The sequence below is a fragment of the Budorcas taxicolor genome, chromosome 20, assembly GCF_023091745.1.
Source record: "Budorcas taxicolor isolate Tak-1 chromosome 20, Takin1.1, whole genome shotgun sequence".
NCBI classification, from domain to species: domain Eukaryota; kingdom Metazoa; phylum Chordata; class Mammalia; order Artiodactyla; family Bovidae; genus Budorcas; species Budorcas taxicolor.
Genome location: NC_068929.1, coordinates 13,720,378 through 13,740,925, shown reverse-complemented (window position 1 = coordinate 13,740,925; position 20,548 = coordinate 13,720,378). Strand labels below are relative to the sequence as shown.

At 39.2% G+C, this 20,548-nt stretch overlaps 1 protein-coding gene across 1 annotated transcript in view; it reads left to right on the top strand.

The window, feature by feature from the left end:
- Positions 1–20,548, top strand: part of NAIP (NLR family apoptosis inhibitory protein) — a 36,973-nt gene that overhangs the window by 11,456 nt on the left and 4,969 nt on the right. The window contains exons 5-12 of the mRNA XM_052659284.1: positions 417–536; positions 2,757–2,856; positions 7,803–7,884; positions 9,457–9,514; positions 9,773–11,878; positions 18,452–18,613; positions 19,705–19,857; positions 20,438–20,524. Coding sequence (XP_052515244.1) covers positions 417–536; positions 2,757–2,856; positions 7,803–7,884; positions 9,457–9,514; positions 9,773–11,878; positions 18,452–18,613; positions 19,705–19,857; positions 20,438–20,524 — 2,868 coding nt within the window. The remainder of the gene's footprint in view (positions 1–416; positions 537–2,756; positions 2,857–7,802; positions 7,885–9,456; positions 9,515–9,772; positions 11,879–18,451; positions 18,614–19,704; positions 19,858–20,437; positions 20,525–20,548) is intronic.

Genomic DNA, 20,548 nt, shown 5'->3' with positions numbered 1-20,548 from the left:
TGGGGAGGAAGGGAAGCTGCTCTAGCTTACTCTTGCTTTATTCTGATGCTCTACAATGAAAAGATAATTCAAAAACATTTTATTATAAAAAAAAAGTATACAGAAATAAGACCATAGCAAATCCCCACCATGTATCCACCATTCTGTTCCAACAATTTAACACGTAGTCAGTCTGGTTTTGTTTCTCCTTTTCTAAGCCCCTCCTTCAATTGTATTGAAACAAACTCAAACATACTGTTCTATCTGTAAACACAAAGAAAGAAAGTGAAGTTGCTCAGTCGTGTCCGACTCTTTGCAACCCCATGGACACCAGGCTCCTCCGTCCATGGGATTTTCTAGGCAAGAGTACTGGGGTGGGGTGCCATTGCCTTCTCCTATCAAAGCTTGCTGGCCTCACCATATATCTTTTATTCCAGTCTGTTGCAATGGCAGCATCTTTGTTAATGAAGAACTCCGCCTGCAGTCTTTCAAGTCCTGGCACCCGTTGTCCCCACTGGGAGCAGCAGCTCTGGCCAAAGCAGGTTTTTTCTACACAGGTGAGCCAGCAGTTTGCCCCAAGCTCTTGCCTTGCTGCCCAGTGAAGCCCACATACACTTCATGGTCCTGGGCTTGTATGTAACTAGGCTCAACAATCCCTACTTCTTCTCATTATTCCTCACATATTCTATTTCCTTTCTGTGTCATAAATCCTCTCCCAGTTCTCCACACCTCCTTTAGGTAGTAAAGCCCCAACCTTGAAAACTTAAGGTCTGGGCTAACAACAAATACAAGCATTCTGTTGAGAATAATTATCATGCCTTGGTACACTTTACCCTCTACCCCCACCCCTCTGGAAACTGTCACGTGACTCTGAGTCCCTCACTCTTGAACCAGAGCCGAGCAGTCGGATGTCCATACCTACGTAGCAGGAGCTGGGACGTTCAATATTTTTTTTCTTCCAGGTAGCAATGTGCCCAGCTGAAAACTGGAGTTTCTGTTACTGAGGAAGATTGAGAGATATCTAGGAGTGTGGATAGGGGTCTTTTTAAAAATATATATTGATTTGACTGTGGGATCTTGGCTCTTCGTTGTGGCATGCAGTATCTTTAGCTGCAGCACAGGCGCTCTTTAGTTGAGGCATGTGGGACCTAGGTTCCGGACCAGGCCGTCTGCATTGGGAGCACGCGGTCTTAGCCACTGGACCAGTGGAGAATTCCCCTGGATAGAGGGTCTTTGCCACACTCTCCTTGGAAAAGAAAGTAAGAACATTCCTTTTTATAATTCCTAAGCATGGAGAATCTGCCATCGGTTCATAGTATTCTCTCTTTAGCTACTGGTCGTCAGGAGTTCCACTTTGTTATGTGCAAAGAAAGGGGGGGTTCCCCTCAACTTCACCTCTGCCTGAGGTATAGAAAGGTGAAATGACATTGTATCCTTTCTGGGCACCTTGCTGACCTTCTCCAGACCAAACACACACGCTCAATTACGGTGAAGGTCCATGGGGGAACTTCTGCTGTGGGGTCAAATCATGAATACCACCGAGCAGTACAGAGCAGGGGGAGTGTAGCGCTCGCTTGATAATAGGCGTGTTCCATTGGTACACAAATCTCAATGCCTCCGTATCTTCAGCACTTGGAGAGTCAGTGCTCCCCCCTTTTCTTCTTGCTCTCTCTGTTCTCTCTTCCCCGTGGCAGCCTTACTCCAGGACCTTCTGCCTAGCAGTGTCCTCACCCTCTTCCTCTCGAACCTCCTCGTCACCCACAAGTCCTAGTCATCTCACCCTTTTGGGATCTCACAAGCTCTAGGACCTCCTCTTTCTGTACAGACACAAAGGGAGATTTTCCTATGCTCTGGCTTTATAATGACGGCAGGAGTCCAAAAGGAGAAGGAAGATGAGGAATGTTCCATCATCTTACTAGAGTGGGTAGCTGTTCCCTTCTCCAGGAGATCTTCTCAACCCAGGAATCGAACCCTGGTCTCCCACATTGCAGGCAGATTCTTTACTGAGCGGACTCCCAGCTGAGCCACCAGGAAAGCCCAGGACTACTGGAGTGGGTAGCCTGTCCCTTCTCCAGTGGATCTTCCTGACCCAGGAATTGAACCAGGGTCTAATGCATTGCAGGTGGATTCTTTATCACCTGAGCTACCACGGAAGCCCACTTAGAAACAAGGATGTTTCTAGTTCAGTGCTTTGATAGATCCAAATGCTAATTTCCTTCCAAAAAATAGAGTCTCACACAAAGACTTGATCCTATTTCTAGTGGAATAAAGCTATAGTAAGAGGTGTCTGATTCTTCACGATCTTACTTACATGAGACTGGCTATATTTGCTCACATATATTTTCCTGAGCTCCAAATAATATTATTTCTGATTTATTCATTGAACAGATAACTTATTAAGTGCATAATAAGTGCTAATCACTGTTCTAGGTCCATGAGATTCATTGGGGAGCAAAACAGGCAAAAATCTCCTCCTTCATGGAGCTTCAATTCCACATTCTGATTTGTAAATCTCTTGCCCCATTGAATGAAGAGGGGACAGGGACAGGGTTTGATTAGAGTGCATGGTAGGTAGGAACATTCAGTGGTACTTGCTCATGACCCCACTAGCGCGAGAAGAGCCCTAGTTAGAATATTTCCTCACTGGTGACACAAAGTTGTGACTTTGTCACAAAATCTGATAGCAAGTGTAATTGGGTTTTGCTAATATGGTTATTATCTGTGTCACTTGACAACTACATTGGCCTGTGGCACTGATCGAATTTGCTTACTGCTAGGTGAATCGGACATTGTCCAGTGTTTTTCCTGTGGAGGATATTTGCATGAGTGGGAGGAAGGTGATGACCCATTAGAAGAACACGCCAAGTTTTTTCCCAAGTAAGTGGAATGAATGCTTAGTATCTACGAATCTGGATGTATTTGAGCAATTTTCCCCTCATTTCATATTCTGATTAAGTCTTTGCCCACGTGTCTCATTCTTACAATAAGGGATGAGTCTTCCTTTTTTCATGTCATTGCTTTCACAACCCCCTTCCCATCTAGCCTTCCTCTCACAGTAGCTACAGCACAGTTTTGGTTCAGTCATTATTTTCACATTACTCTCTATGTTATCATAATTTCATAAAGACAGAGCTTTTTAGTAAATAATTTTTGTCTCTCCCTGTACAATTTCCAGCCTTTGTAGGGAGTGATAATTGTTTTATCAGTATGTTTGCTTGCTTTTTTTTTTAAATTCACACACAAACTCTTTTAAAGTACACAATCCAGTAGCATTTAGTACATGAGCAGTGTTGTGCAATCACCTCCACGAATTCCAAAACATTTTATTTTTCCAAAAGAGAACTCTGTACCCATGAAGCAGTCATTCCTTGTCTCCCCAGTACACCCTACTTCCTGAGAGCTACCAGTTAGCTTTCTGTTGCTATAGATTTACTCTCTTGGATATTTTATGTAAATGGAAGCATATAATGTCTTTTGTATCTGACTTGACTTAGCACAGTGTTTTGAGGTTCATTCATGTTGTAGCATGTATCAGTACTTCATTCTTTTTTATGACTGAGATATATGTAATTGTACATGTCTATATATATGTGTGTATTTCAGTTTCTCCATCTCCTCACCAATACCTGTTATTTTCCTTTTTAAAAAATATAGCCATTTGCTTAGTTTTTAAAATGTTTTTAGCACCAGTTCATCTTCAAACTATCCCAGATGTTTAAATCTCCTCTCTGATCATTCATACTTGTAATAAAACCCACTATTTTCATTTTCTTAAAGATGCTGTCATGAAGTCTCTGACCTGCTTCAATGTGAACTCTTTGTCCTGAAGTTACCCTAGGATCCTAGGATTGCCTTCAAGTCATCCTAGGGATTCCTATTGCCTCTCTTCTGTGTTTCCTGGATCTGTTGTCATCCTTTTCTTGACTTATTCACTCACTTTGAAATACTCCCCCACAGATCCCTGGGAAAGACTGCATAAGAAATGCACGTTTTTAGCTTCCACTTAATACATATATCTGAATATTTATATATATTTTCTCATGCTCATTTGGTAGTTTAGCTAGGTATGGAATTCAAGGTTGGAAATCATTTTAATTCCAAATTGTAGAGACATTGCTATCTTTTCTAATAACTTCCAGTATTGCTGTTGAAGTTTCATGTCTTTCTGATTCTTAATCTTTTTATTACTTTTTCCCATTCTGGAGGCATTTAGGATTTTCTCTTTGTTTCCAGTGTTCTAAAATTTCATGAAGAAATGGCTATTTTTAAATATTTGTTTTCTGTAGCTCTTTAACATTTTGGAGGACTTATTTCTCACTCACCAAACTCTTCAAAAATGTTCAACTATAAGAGGACATTTTGTTGTTTTCACTTTGTAATTAGTAAATGCTCTTCTAGAAATAAATATTAATACAAATAGATCTTAAATGCTTCTATCTAAGATTCTCAAGAGATATAGTTTTGAAGGTGTTTTCACAGAAGTAGTTGCATTTTTCTTTATTTGGATTTACTATTTAGTAAATTGTTAAACAGTGAAGATGGTCATCTTAGTTTTTGGAAAAATAAAACTAGGATACAGTCTGATTGTATTTAGGACCTTTTCTCGACTCTGTCATTTCCTTTTTTGTGAAGCTTTTTATTTCTCCTCTGCCTTTTTTTTTGTTTTTTTGTTTATTATTGTTTTGTGTTTTTGGTCCTCTGAGTGAGGCTTGAATCTTTTGCCTCTCTTTTAAAATTGCAAACTAAGATGCCCTTAAATAAGCATGTGTGACTTAAAGGAAAATTAAAGAAACCAATGAACCTACCACTAAAGTTAAGAAATTGAATATTATCAAGTCCTTAGAAGGCTAGTGTGTGCCTACCTTCCAAGTTCTGATTATATCCTTGTCCCTCCAATCCAGAACACTTCCCTGTTGCCTCAGTTCTGCCTGCAATGCAGGAGACCCACGTTCTATCCCTGGGTTGGGAAAATCCCCTGGAGAAGGAAAAGGCAACCCACTCCAGTATTCTTGCCTGGAAAAGCCTGCCAGGTTCTACTGTCCATGGGATTGCAAGAGTCAGACATGACTTAGTGATGAAACCACCACCAATTCTGAAATTTGTGTTAATTTTTCCTTCTACTCCAGATGGTTTCACCAGCTACATATGTATCATTAAGCATACTTAACTTTGCCTGTTCTATAAATTCAAGTAAATGGAAGGATACTGCATGGTTCTTCTGTGATGATTGACTTGTTTTACTCCATAAAGTTTTTGAGACTCATTCATAATTATGTTAGAATTGCAATTTACTTGTTCTCATTACTATATAGTATATTGTTTTATGAATATAAAATTTATCCTTCTAGATTCAACATCTGGGTTGTTTTCAGAATGTTGCAATTCAAATAATGCCTCTATAAACCTTCTTGGACATAATTTCCAGTGCTCATATTCCTCTAAGATACATAACCAGCCATGGAATTGCAAAGTAATATGATGTACACAGTCAACTTTACTAGATTATGCAAAACTTTTTCCAAAGTGGCTGTACTGATTTATATTCTCACTGGTATAGATGTTTCCATTCTGTCTGCTCCCTCACTAACTTAGTATTGCCCCAATTTTTGTCAATCTAATTACTAATAATGTTGAACATATTTTCATATTTTCTCACATAGTTTCCTTGCTCTTTTTCTTCAGAAACATATCTTGTGTATTCTTTGCCCTTTCCTCTTTCTTATTCAGAGAATATATGAAATGTCCCTATTTATCTGTCTTGGTACTCCTTGTTCTTGAGTCTTTATCTGATGTTAATATACTGTAGCCACTCCAGCTTTTAGTTTTTGCATGATACTATATTTTTTGAAATCTTTTTTTTTTTTTTTTTTGGCTGTGGAGTACAACGTGAGGGATCTTAGTTACCAGACCAGGGATCAAACCCAGAGAGAATGGAGTCCTAACCACTGGGCCACCAAGGAATTCCCAAAATAATTTTACTTTTAACCTGTAACTTTAAAGTGAATTTCTTGTAGACGGCATAGATGGATCTTGCTTTTTTAACAGTCTGACAATATCTGCTTTCTTTTTTTGTTGTTATTGTTGTTTGTTTGAGTGTTTTGGCTGTGCTGTACAGCTTGTGGGATCTTAGTTCCCTAACCAGGGCCCTGGCAGTAAGAGCAAAGAGTCCTAACCACTGGCACACCAAGAGATTCCCCAATATCTGCTTCCTATCGGGAGTGTTTAGAACATTTACATTGAACAGAATCATTGATATGGTTGGATTTTAATCTATTATTTTGCTATTTGTTTTCTATTTATCCATCTCTTGTTTCTTCTTTTCCTGATTTGCATTTATTTTTCAATATTCCGTTTTATCTCTATAGTTGGCTTTTTAGCTGTACAACTTTGTCTTTTTAGTGCCTGCTCTATAATCTATATAATGCATGTTTAACAAATCACAGTCATCTTTAAATAATTTTATAACATTGACATATCATGTATGAACCAATGCAACAGTATACTTCTATTTTCCCCTTCCTATCCTCTGTACTATTGTTACCATACATTTTACTTCACATGTATTCTAAATCTCACAATGTAGTGTTGTATCTTTGTTGTAAACAATTATCTTTTAAATACGTTTTAGAAAGAGAGAAAGCATATTTCATATTTACCCAATGAGTTACCATTCCTGGAACACTTCATTCCTTTGGGTAAAACCAAGTTTCCATCTTTTATGATTTTCCTTTTAAGAAGAAACTTAAGAAGAACTTCTTTTAATATTTCTTGTAGTACTAGTCTGCTGGCAGCTAAATTCATTGGCTTTATTTGTACAGAAAAGTCTGTATTTTACCTTCCTTCAGAGTCCTTTCCCTTGATGGGTTTATCTGTATAGTCACCTTGGACAGAAGCATTTAAAGTCCTACTAGCCTTTTTTTATAGCTACCCTTCTATTCCTGGGCTCATCTCCAAGTCATTCATCTAGGAAAATAAAAATGATGTGTCCCCGTGCTTTATCTCCTGCTTTCCTGTAATTCAGCAGCATAAAAATAAGCTGAGAAAGTTGTTTCTGGTTTTATCATTTACCTACTCACATTTATAGTTCTCATTTATCCAGGTTAATGACTGTGAATAGAGCTCTGTAGAATTTTCATCCTTGGTTCTTCAGGTAAACATCATAACTGAATTTAGAAAGGACTGCATGTTCCAGTTTCATGATGTCCAGCAAATTGTTTCTAGAGCCATTCTTTAGTCTTCATATTGATGGAGGTTTTTATTTTTTCTCTGAAATAAACTTTTTATTTGGCGGTATTTTTAGATTTAGAAAAAAGGTGAAAAGATAATACAGAGTGTTCCTGTATTCCCATACTCAGCTTCCTCTAGTACTAACATCTTACATTACCCTGGTACATTTGTTAAAATTAAGAAAAACAACACTGGAACATTACAGTCAACTCCAGATGTTTACATGTGTTTCACCATTTTCTCCTGCTCATGTCCTTTTTGTTGTCATTGTCCCAGAATCCATAGATGGAGTTTGTTGTCTCTATTTTCTTTCCATTAGGTTCATCTTAGTTGGTTTCATGGATGAGTGTTAAATATGCTCCCACCCCACCAAATTGGCTGGTTATCCTCACCATTACTTTATGAGCCATTTACATCTCTGCTCCCAAGAGCCACAGTCTACATGCCTTGCTTGATAAAGACACTGACAGACTCACAGGAAATGTTAATTTTATACTTAATCTTTGCCACTAAAACTCTGACAGTGTTTTTGAAAACCTAAAGCAAAGGTTTAATTGCATACAACTATCTCTATAACTTGTAACTTGTGTGTTTAGTTGTCAGTTTCTCCAGAGTGTGAAGTCCTCTGCAGAAGCGATTCCAGACCTTCAGAGCCATGATGAACTTTCTGAGTTAACGGTATTGAATGCCACCTTGTTTATTTTCAGAGTGTGTGATCATGTGATTAAGAACAGTTTTGAGCAGGAACTACTCATCATAAGTAAATAGTGTCAGTCACTCAGTCATGTCCAACTCTCTGGGACTCCACGAATTGTAGCCTGCCAGTCTCCTCTGTCCACGGGATTCTCCAGGCAAGAATACAGATTGCCATTCCCTTCTCCAGAGAATCTTCCCGACCCAGGGATTAATCTGGGTCTTCTGCATTGCAGGCAGATTCTTTACCATCTGAGCTACAGGGAAGATCCATCATAAATAAATCAGTCAATAAATTCTGCCAATATCTGTTAAGTATCTATTAAGAGCTACTTACAGATGGGGATACGACATTAAACACAACATAATGCCTAGCTTCATGAAATGTAGAGTCAGTCCCTTCTATTTTGGTGCCCAGACTTGTTTGGACCTAAGAGTTGATTAGCATCCAGGCTACCTAGTTCCCATCAGTGATCTTCATTTGGAGGGCAGTAAGGTCTGACTTGCTAGTTGGCTTTTCTCAAAGCTGGGAAGATATGTTTCTTTTACAAAAGCAAATGACCAACCAATCTATTAATTAATTGTCAGATTAATAGGTTGACCCCTTTAAACTAAGAAATTCTATATATTTCTCTGGAATATTAGCTACTACCAATTTAATGCATACACACACACACACACACAAACCCCTTATTTGAGGCTGTATATTAAGTATATTGTCATCCCATGAAAAAGAAAACAGAGTAATTTGCCATTCATTTGACTCATCTTTTACATTTGTGAACTGAAAATGAAATTGAAGGAAAACATTTGGGGGTATAGAAATAGCTGCTTTTATTTTATTGATGTATATGACTTACAATATTAATTCCAGGTAGTATTAGATATTTCTGTATGTTACAAAATGATTACTACCATAAGTCTAGTTACTGTTGGCATCATAAAAAGTTATTATAGTATTATTGACCATTTTCCCCATGTTGTACATTCCATCTCTGTGACTTAACCCACTCCAGTATTCTTGCCTGGAGAATCCCATGGACAGATGAGCCTGGTGGGCTACACTCCACGGGGTCGCAAAGAGTCAGACACGACTAAGTGACTTCACTTTCACTTTTGTATCTCTTAATCCCTTCCACCAATTTTGCTCATCTCCCCCCACCTCCCTTAAATAACTTATTTTTAAAAGAAGAAACTTAATCTCCCTATACCCCAGGTATGTAATATTTAAAATACTTTTAATAACTGAGATCAGAAGCTACACCAGATAGTTTCTGGAGGGTCCATCTTGCTCTTGACACTGATTCTAATCACCTGGTCAGTAGTCACTGCTCATGTCACCCAAGGAATGCCCTGTTTGGGTACCACACAGAAGCGTACACTTGCATGTGTTTGCAGATCACTTATTATTATTTCATACTTGTAGCACTCCTCCCTGCAACTGGCATAAACACTTGAGGGTGGCTTGTGTTTAGAAAATGTCTGGTTTCTGATTGTAAGTTGAGGCCCCACCCACTTCTACAGATGTTAATTTAATAGAGAATTTTCTTTTCAAAGGAAACTACAAGTGAAAGCAATCTTGAAGAGTCAACAGCAGTTAGTTCTATAGTGCCAGGTAAGGATTTGGAGGTAGCACATGGGATTATATGAATGTGTACATATCTTTGTATATAAAGGATTTTATTATATTATTTATTTGTTTATGGCCAAACTACACAGCATGTGGGATATTAGTTCCCCAAACAGGGGTTGAACCTGCACCCCCTGCAGGGGAAGCATGGAGGCTTAACCACTAGACTGACAGGGAAGTCCCGTATGTAGGGGATAATAGGAATATTTGTTTATAACTGTGCCCCCTTGCTTTTCTCCACAGAGGTGGCCCAGGGTGAAGCCCAGTGGTTTCAGGAGGCAGAGAGCCTGAGTGAGCACCTGAGAAAAGTCTATACCAGTGCTCCTTTCTGCCACATGTCTTTGCTTGAGCTCTCTTCCTGTCTAGCCACTGACCAGTGGCTGGATTGTGATCTGTCCTTTGCTTTAAAACACATCACCAGTCCTGTGCAAGAGCCTGTGGTGTTGCCTGAAGTCTTTGCTAACTTGAACTCTGTCATGTGTGTGGAGGGTGATGCTGGGAGTGGAAAGACCATCCTCCTGAAGAAAATAGCTCTTCTGTGGGCATCAGGATGCTGTCCCTTGTTAAACAGGTTCCGGCTGGTCTTCTGTCTCTCTCTTGGCTCTACCAGACCAGAGCAGGGGCTGGCCAGTGTTATTCATGACCAACTCTTAGAGACAAATGTATCTGTTACTGAAATGGGCCTAAGGAACATCATCCAGCAGTTAAAGAACCAGGTGTTATTCCTTTTGGATGACTACAAAGAAATGTGCTCAGTCCCCCAAGTCATAGCAAGGATGATTCAAAAAAAACATTTGTCAAGGACCTGCTTGGTGATCACTGTCCATACAAATAGGGCCAAGAACATCCGCCGATACCTAGATACAATCATAGAGATTAAGGCGTTTCCTTTCTATAATACTATTTCTATATTAAAGAAGCTCTTTCCAGGTGATTTGACCCGTCTGCGAAAGTTGATGGTTGACCTTGGAATGAATCAAACTTGGCAGGGAATTCAGAAGACTCCCTTGTTTGTAGCAGCAGTCTGTGCTAGTTGGCTTCAGAATCGTTTTCATTGGTCCTTTCACAGTGTGGCTGTTTTCAAGTCCTATATGGAATGCCTTTTCTTAAAGCACAAAACTGCAGCTGACCTTCTCAAAGCAACTGTGTCCTCCTGCGGTGAACTAGCCTTGAAAGGGTTTTTTTCATCTTGCTTTGAGTTTAGAGATGAGGACCTCATAGAAGCAGGGATTGGTGAAGAGGAAGATCTAGCCATGTACCTGATGAACAAATTCACAGCCCAGAGACTGAGGCCAGTCTATCAGTTTTTAAATCCTGCATTTCAAGAATTCCTTGCTGGAATGAGGCTGACCGAACTCCTGGATTCTGATAGGCAAGAAGACCAAGATTTGGGACTTCATTATTTGAAACAAATCAACTCAACCTTGATGGCTATCTGTCCCTATGCCAATTTTTTGAACTGTGTCTCCAGCCATCCTTCAACAAAGGCAGGGCCAAAAATTGTATCCCATTTGCTTCTCTTGGTGGATAATAAACAGACACTGGAGAATATATCTGAAAATGACGACTATCTGAAGCATCATCCAGAAATTTCAGAGTTGATGCAATGTTTCAGGTTGATGTGGCAATTCTCTCCACAAACTTACCTTTCAGTGGCTTCAAAACATTTGCTAGCTCTGGCTGTAAAGATTGCGTATCAAAGCAACACTGTTGCTGCATGTTCTCCTTTCATTTTGCAATTCCTTCATGGGAGAACCCTGTGTTTGGATGTTCTTAAGTTACAGTATTTTTTTGACCACCCAGAAAGCCTGTTATTGTTGAGGAGCATCCAGGTCTCCATAAGTGGAAATATATTATTCAAAACAGATATGCCCCTTGAAAGAATTTTAGACAAATCCCAGGCACCAACTATAGATCAGGACTATGCTTCTGCCTTTGAACTTGAGAGTGAATGGATGCAGAGTTTGGTTGAAAAACAGGAAAACATTAAGCGTTTTCATGACACGCGACTCAATGCTCCACCAGCCATCAGCACTGGCTATTGGAAACTTCCTTCAAAGCAGTACAAGATTCCCCTTCTGGAAGTTCATGTGACTAACACCAGTGCTGCAGATCAGGAGATGCTAAGGTTTCTAACAGAGGTTTTCTCAGCTGCACAGCACATTGAACTCCACTTGAACGACAGCAGGGGTTTTATTGAAAACATCCTCCCAGCTCTTGAGCAGTACAGGGCCTCTTTCACCAAGTGCTGCATAAGCCAATGTGAGCTGAGTGCAACAGAACAGGAATTGCTTCTCACTCTAACTTCCCTAGAATCTCTTCAAGTCTCAGAGACAACCCATATACAAGGTAAGCTTGAACCTATCTTAGATGACTATTAGGATGTGTACTTCCACCTTTTCACTCTTGGTTTTAACTGGATAAAAAACTTTTGAAAGCATGAAACTGTAAATCCTTGCTGATTGGACAATTTAAATTTTACTAATATATTTCTCTTAGTAATATGAATTAGTGAAAAGCCTCCAAATAATAGAATGACTTTCAAACTCTAATAAAAATAATAAAATGACTAATGAAGGCTCTTAGTAAACAAATGACTAGTTATTAGTAAAAGAATTATCTGTACATAAATAATGCTTGAGAACTGCTCTCACCCACCTGCTTCATGGAAGAAAGGGCTTGTACCCTGGGAAATAAACAAGTGAGAAGTAATACCTCCCAGTTATTTTTGTCTCTTTTCACTTGTCTAAGCAGTGTTTTAGAGTTTTTGGCATAGACTGTATCCTCTTTCATTAAATTTATTCCCAGGTACTTGTGTTTTTGATACTCTTGTAAATGATACTAATTTTCTTGATTTTCTGATTGTTGCTAGTATGGGTTTGATTTTCAGCAGTTTGTTAAATGCCTAGAAGTGCTTTGCTTTATATCTTACTTGAGGGACACTGAACATTTTTTGAATCTATGTGTTGATATTTATCTTCAAAGTTAGAAAAATTTTGTTCATTTTTTTCAAATATTTTTATTATGATAAAACACATTTTTCACTATACAGCTTAGGGGCATTAAATAGAATTAGAGTGCTGTGAACCATCATCACTATTCACTTCCACAACGTTTTCATCATCCCAAACTTTGTACCTATTAGATAACTCCTTCCCCTTCCCAGCCACTGAGGTCTCTGTGAATTTGTCTATTCTGCTTCATGTAAATGAATACGTACAATGTTTTGTCCTTGTGTGTCTGACTTCTTTCGTTTCGCATAATATTTTTAAGGCTCGTCCATGCTGTAGCCTGTGTCAGAACTTCACTGCTTTTATAGCTAGAATAATATCACACTGTATCTGTAGATACAGTGGCTTCCCTGCTGGCTCAGTGGCAAAGAACCCACCAGCCAATATTAGAGACAGGGGTTCTATCCCTGGGTTGAGAAGATCCCCTGGAGAAGAAAATGGTAACCCAGTCCAGTGTTCTTGCCTGGGAAATCCCATGGACAAAGGAGCCTGGTGGGCTATGGTCCACAAAGAGTCGGACACAGCTTAATGACTTAACAACAAATATACCATGCTCTGTGAATCAATTCATCAGTTGATGGATACTTGCACTGTTTATTCTGGCTAAAGCTGATGTGAACATGGATGCACAAATGTTACTTTAAGACTCTGCTTTCAATTCTTTTTGATTTATACCTAGAAATTATTGGATCATATTAATGATAGTAATTCTATTTTCATATTCAAGGAACCTCCAAACTGTTTTCCACACTGGCTGCAGCATTTTACATCCTTACAAACAGCGTACCAGGGTTCCAGTTTCTTCACATCTCCAAGCTTTTTTTTTTTTTTTTTAAATCAGAGACACCCTAGTAGGTGTGAAATTATATCTTACTGTGGTTTTGATTTTCATTTTCCTGATGACTAAAATACTGAGCAACTTTTCATGTGCTTATTGGCTGTCCGTATATTTTTTTTGAAGACAGTCTATTAAATCGTTTTGTCCATTAAAAAAAATGAAAGTTTGGTTTATTTACCATGTTGTGTTAGTTTCTGGAGTATAGCTAAGTGATTCAGATTGTGTGTGAGTGTATACACATATGTATGTATATTTACGATTCTTTTCCACTATAGATTGTTACAAGATATTGAATATAGTTCCCTGTGCTATACTGTAGGTGCTTATTTTATACATAGTGGGTGTCTATTAATCTCAAACTCCTAATTTATTCCTCCCTCCTTCCTCTTTCCCCTTTGGTAACCATAAATTTATTTTCTATGTCAGTGAGTCTATTTTAGTTTTGTAAATAAGTTCATTTGTATTACTTTTTTAGAGCCCATGTATAAATGTTATCATCGTTTTTCTGACTTACGTCACTTAATATGATAATCTCTAGGTCCATCTGTGTAGCTGCAAATGGCATTATTTCATTCTTTTTTATGGCTGAGTAATATCTCATTGTGTGTATGTGTATCACATCTTCTTTATCTAGTCATTCTTGATGGACATTTAGGGACTATGCCAAAGCCTTTGACTGTGTGGATCACAACAAACTGTGGAAAATTCTGAAAGAGATTCTGTATATTGTCACCCTACTTATTCAACTTCTATGCAGAGTACATCATGAGAAATGCTGGGCTGGATGAAGCACAAGCTGGAATCAAGATTGCCAGGAGAAATATCAATAACCTCAGATATGCAGATGACACCACCCTTATGGCAGAAAGTGAAGAGGAACTAAAAATCCTCTTGATGAAAGTGAAAGAGGAGAGTGAAAAAGTTGGCTTAAAGCTCAACATTCAGAAAACAAGGATCGTGGCATCTGGTCCCATCACTTCATGGGAAATAGATGGGGAAACAGTGTAAACAGTGTCAGACTTTATTTTGGGGGGCTCCAAAATCACTGCAGATGGTGACTGCAGCCATGAAATGAAAAGACGCTTACTCCTTGGAAGAAAAGTTATGACCAACCTAGATAGCATATTCAAAAGCAGAGACATTACTTTGCCAGCAAAGGTCCGTCTAGTCAAGGCTATGGTTTTTCCAGTGGTCATGTATGGATGTGAGAGTTGGACTGTGGAGAAAGCTGAGTGCTGAGGAATTGATGCTTTTGAACTGTGGTGTTGGAGAAGACTCTTGAGAGTCCCTTGGACTGCAAGGAGATCCAACCAGTCCATTCTGAAGGAGATCAGCCCTGGGATTTCTTTGGAGGGAATGATGCTGAAGCTGAAACTCTAGTACTTTGGCCACCTCATGCGAAGAGTTGACTCATTGGAAAAGACTCTGATGCTGGGAGGGATTGGGGGCAGGAGGAGAAGGGGATGACAGAGGATGAGATGGCTGGATGATGGCATTACTGACTCGATGGATGCGAGTCTGAGTGAACTCCTAGAGTTGGTGATGGACAGGGAGGCCTGGCGTGCTGCGATTCGTGGGGTCGCAAAGAGTCAGACACAACTGAGCGACTGAACTGAACTGAACTGAACTGAAGGTTGCTTCCATGTCATGGTTATTATAAATAGTGCTGCTATGGATATTGGGGTGTATGTATCTTTTCAGAATAAGAGTTTTCCCTAGATGTGTGGCCAAGAGTGGGATTGCTGGATTGTAGCTCTATTTTTAGTTTTTTAGGGAACCTCCAAACTGTTCTCCCCAGTGGCTATACCAATTTACACTCCCATCAACAGTGCAGGAGGGTTCCCTTTTCTCTATATCCTCTCCAGCATTGTCTGTAGACATTTTTTGTTTTGTGTTTTGTCTATTTGTAGACTTTTTGATGATAGTCATTCTGACCACTGTGAGGTGGTACCTCATTATAACTTTGATTCACATTTCTCTAATGATCAGTGATTTTGAGCATCTTATGTGCTTGTTAGCTATCTATATGTCTTCTTTGGAGAAATGTCTCTTGAGGTCTCCCGCTCATTTTCAGGTTGGGTTGTTTGTTCCTTTGCCTATTTTAAAAATTGTGTTGTCTTTTTGAGTTATATAAGTTCAGTGTATAATTGTATATTCATAATGTGTTATGAATATATCAGTTCAGTTCAGTTGCTCAGTCATGTCCAACTCTTTGTAACCGCATGGACTGCAGCATGCCAGGCCTCTCTGTCCATCACCAACTCCCGGAGTTTACTCAAACTCATGTCCATTGAATCAGTGATGCCATCCAACCATCTCAACCATCTCATCTTCTGTCGTCCCCTTCTTCTCCCGACTTCAATCTTTCCCAGCATCAGGGTCTTTTCCAGTGAGTCAGTTCTTCGCATCAGGTGGCCAGAGTATTGGAGTTTCAGCTTCAGCATCAGTCCTTCCAATGAATATTCAGGACTGATGTCCTTTAGGATGAACTGGTTGGATCTCCTTGCAGTCCAAGGGACTCTCAAGAGTCTTCTCCAACACCACAGTTCAAAAGCATCAATTCTGCGGGGCTCAGTTTTCTTTATAGTCCAACTCTCACATCCATACATGACCACTGAAGAAACCATAGCCTTGACTAGGCGGCTAGAGAAGCCTCAGCAAGATGGTAGTCACTAGAGCGGCAGCTGCACAGCAGCTGTGCGGAGCCACCCGAGCAGCTCTGAGGAGATACCCTATGTCCAAGAGCAAAGGAGAAGCCCCAGCAAGAGGGGAGGAGGGGCAAAATCGCGTTTAGACTCAAACCCCATTGCGCCATAGACACTCAGAGGGCTCAAACAAACCTTGTGCACACCTGCAACCCCATGGACTGCAGTGCGCCAGAGGAGAAGGAGACAATAGAGGATGAGATGGTTCGATGGCATCACCGACTCAATGGACTTGAGTTTGAGTAAACTCTGGGAGTTGGCGATGGACAGGGAGGCCTGGCATGCTGCAGTTCATGGGTTCCCAAAGAGTCAGACATGACTGAGTGACTAACTGGACTTAGACAGATCTTTGTTGGCAAAGTAATGTCTCTGCTTTTTATTTATTTTTTTGTCTCTGCTTTTTAATATGCTGTCTAGGTTGGTCATAATTTTCCTTCCAAGGAGCAAGCCTTTTTTAATTTCATGGCTGCAGTCCCCATCTGCAGTGATTTTGGAGCCCTCCAAAATAAAGTCTCCCACTGTTTCCACTGTTTTCCCATCTATTTGCCATGAAGAGATGGGAAAAAATGCCTTGGTGTTAGTTTTCTGAATGTTGAGTTTTAAGCCAACTTTTTCAATCTCCTCTTTTACTTGTATCAAGAGGCTCTTTAGTTCTTCTTCGCTTTCTGCCATAAGGGTGGTGTCATCTGCATCTAAGGTTATTGATATTTCTCCTGGCAATCTTGATTCCAGCTTGTGCTTCATCCAGCCCAGCATTTCTCATGATGTACTCTGCATATAAGTTAAATAAGCAGGGTGACAATATACAGCCTTGAGGTACTCCTTTCCCGATTTGGAACCAGTCTGTTGTTCCAGTTCTAACTGTTGCTTCCTGACCTGCATACAGATTTCTCAAGAGGCAGGTCGGGTGGTCTGGTATTCCCATCTCTTTCAGAATTTTCCACAGTTTGTTGTGATCCACACAGTCTAACGCTTTGGCATAGTCATTAAAGCAGAAATAGATGTTTTTCTGGAACTCTCTTGCTTTTTCGATAATGCAACGGATGTTGGCAATTTGATCTCTGGTTCCTCTGCCTTTTCTAAATCCAGCTTGAACATCTGGAAGTTCACGGTTCACATACTGTTGAAGCCTGGCTTGGAGAATTTTGAGCATTACTTTACTAGTGTGTGAGATGAGTGCAATTGTGTGGTAGTTTGAGCATTCTTTGGCATTGCCTTTCTTTGGGAAAGAATATATTCATTATATGACTATATAATTATATATATTATATAATCATAGTGCAATTACATATAATTTTTGTTGGCATGTGGTGTATAAAGTATTTTCTCCTATAGAGTTCCCTTTTCACTGTCTTGGTAATGTCCTTCAATCTGTAAAGTTTCAAATTCCCACTAAGTCAAATTTGTCTATTTTTCTTTTGTGCTAATGCTCTAGGTAGCATATCAAGAATCCACTGTCAGGGCGGGGGCGAACAAAAGAAAAAGAATCCACTGTCAAATCCAAAGTCATCTTTTCTTCTAAGGTGTTATACGGTTTTCGCTCTCAAATTTAGGTAGTTGATTCATTTTGAGCTAATTTCGTATATGGCGGTGGTCGAACTTCTTTTGCATGGAGAAATTCAGTTGTCTGAGCCCCATTCATTGAGATGGTCTCATTTTTCTGAATCCAGAGTGTAATACAGGACTTTTATATAGTAGATAAGAAATAAAATATTGCCTGCCATATCAGTAAACAAAGGATGTTATAGTCATCAGCAATTGCAATTACACCCATGAGGGTGGGCCCTGAGGAAAGTCAGGAAGGAAACAAAGACCTACCATCCATCTAGCAGTCATTAGGCTGCAGCCACCCCAAAGGTGCAGCTTGAGGAAACTCAGGATGGGAAAACACAGGATGCTAGCTCCAGATAGCCGAAGTGCATATCAAAGGAATGATTTCAGTGAGCCCAGACTGTTGCATCTTCTCATACATAGAAAAGCGGCAAATTCCTGGAGACATCTGGCTTTCTTTTATTGACAGTAATCTTTTGCCCTTTGTTGGAAAACTGCTTCCCCCTAAACTCCTTGGAGCAATTTTCTTAGGCTTGCTTGAGATGTTGCCTCCCAGACTTGAAGCCCTAAGAAAGTCCACTGAATACAATAGTTTTCATACTTTTTGGTTGTGCATGTATTTTTTTAGTCAACATACTGGTAAATGCTACAAAAAGCATTATTTTCATATATGTGCTTCCTAAAAAAGAATGTCTTATGGTATGTGAAAAGTTTTCATTTGAAAATATGAAAATAGCTTGATGAATCAAAATGAGAGTTTGAAAATTTCCATTTGGAACTCTTTAAATTAATAATGGGAAACTGTGCTGCTTTCTAGACCAACTCTTTCTTAATTTGGACAAATTCTTGTGCCTGAAAGAACTGTCTGTGAATCTGAAACAAGATGTTTTTTCAGTCATTTCTGAAGAATTCCTAAATCTCCACCATATGGAGAAATTATTGATCCAAATTTCATCTAAGTGCAGTCCTTCCAAATTAGGTAAGTGTGGCACTTTGATTTACTTGCTGTTACATCATCTGGAAAAGCTACCTGGCCAATAATTAAGAGTTGAAGATCTGAGGGTGTAACCTATAACCAAGGTAAATTGTGGGGACAGTGCTCATTGTTATTAAAAAGGCAGAGAGCTATTTGTGATTGAGCCTTTACTACATGCTATGAATTATTCTAGCACTTTATAAACATTAACACACTTAACCTTCATACCCATTCTACGAGGTAAAGTAATCATTTTACATAGGAAAATGGAGTTATAGAAATTAATTAATTTGCTTGAGGTCACCCAGAAAAGGAAATGGTAAATTTGCAATTCAAACACAGGAATTCTAACTCGTAAGTCTAACTCTTAAGCAGAGCATACTGCCTCTCCAAAAGTAGTTTGCAGCGTTCTCTTACTCTGTTTTCAAGTTGCTGTTACATTGCCACTTAGCGATCTACCAGATCAGCAGGAAGGAAACCGGCTGATTAGCAGTAATCAGAAGCACTTCCCTGTTTCCCACCAGCCTATTCTCTTGGTTAATGAACAAGCTGTACAGCTATCTTTCTTAAACGTCATTTAGCAAGGTGACGTAGGCATCCTCAGTTCCTTAGTTTAACACAGACGAAACACTAGAGACTGCGTGAAGAAAGACAAATCTCCAGTGAACCGACACGCAGATCTGCACACAAAGAAACCTTGTAGCTGAGGCTGGAAGTAGTCGTTTTCTTATATTTCTCAGCAATTTTTTCATCAAATTTAGGTTTTGCTTCAGACTTGTCACTGACTTTATGTTTCCTTGTGTAGTGTTTCTATAGTGTAAGCGTCACGTGCAAACTAGAGACATTAGGATATTAAAGCTGAGTCAATGCATTATATGGAGGAGAAAATGGATCCACAGAGAGGGTCAGTAAGAGTTCACATAGCACATCAGTTAGTTACAGAACCTGAACCTAAGCCCGAGTCCTTACATCATGATGCCTTATTTCAACTAACTATTGCTGAAACAATAAATTAATTTTATTAATTTTATATGGTTAATTCAGATAGAACTTTTCAATCTCTGATTTCTGAAATCTGATATTTTATCTGACAGTCAGATTAGTTCAGAATTCTCCAAACCTCCAAGTTTTCCATCTGGAATGTAATAGCTTTTCGGATTTTGAATCTCTTGTGACTGCACTTGCTTCCCGCAAGAAACTTGAAGAAATTAAGTTATCTGGACACTGTTTTAATGCCAACCCATTTGGTAAGAGCTATAATTGTAAAATTTTGGTTTAAGATGCTTTTGTGGACAGAATCATAGTCAAATTTTAAAACATGCATTTGATGGCAGAGAACAAAACCATTGCAATAGATATCTGATCATAAATGAATTTTCAAATAAGGTATATTTGTTTCCTTAACAGGCAGATGTTTAAACATTTCTAGTTATGAGAACTGTTTCCTGAGTAAAGATTTGTGTTATCTAGTTAAGTCATACTAATCAATTCAATCTGAATTATAGTAATTTCTATCACTTTTGAAACACTCTTTGCCGTGCTTAGTCGCTCAGTCGTGTCTGACTCTTTGTGACCCCATGGGCTACAGCCTGCCAAGCTCCTCTGTCCACGGGGATTCTCCAGGCAAGAATACTGGAGCAGGTTGCCATGCCCTCCTTCCGGGGATTCTTTTCAACCTAGGGATCGAACCCAGATTTCCCACATTGCAGGTGGATTCTTTACCAGCTGAGCTACTAGGGAAGCCCCTTTATACTCTTTATAAATACATTACTTTTTGGTGTAAGAAATGTAGCTGACATAACTAAATTTTAATTTTCCCTTTTATAGTCATTGTTTTGCCAAATTTTATTTCTCTGAAGATATTAAACCTTCGGTTCCAATATATTCCAGATAAGGAAACAGCTGAAAAATTTGGTATGTTTATAACACAGTGCCTTT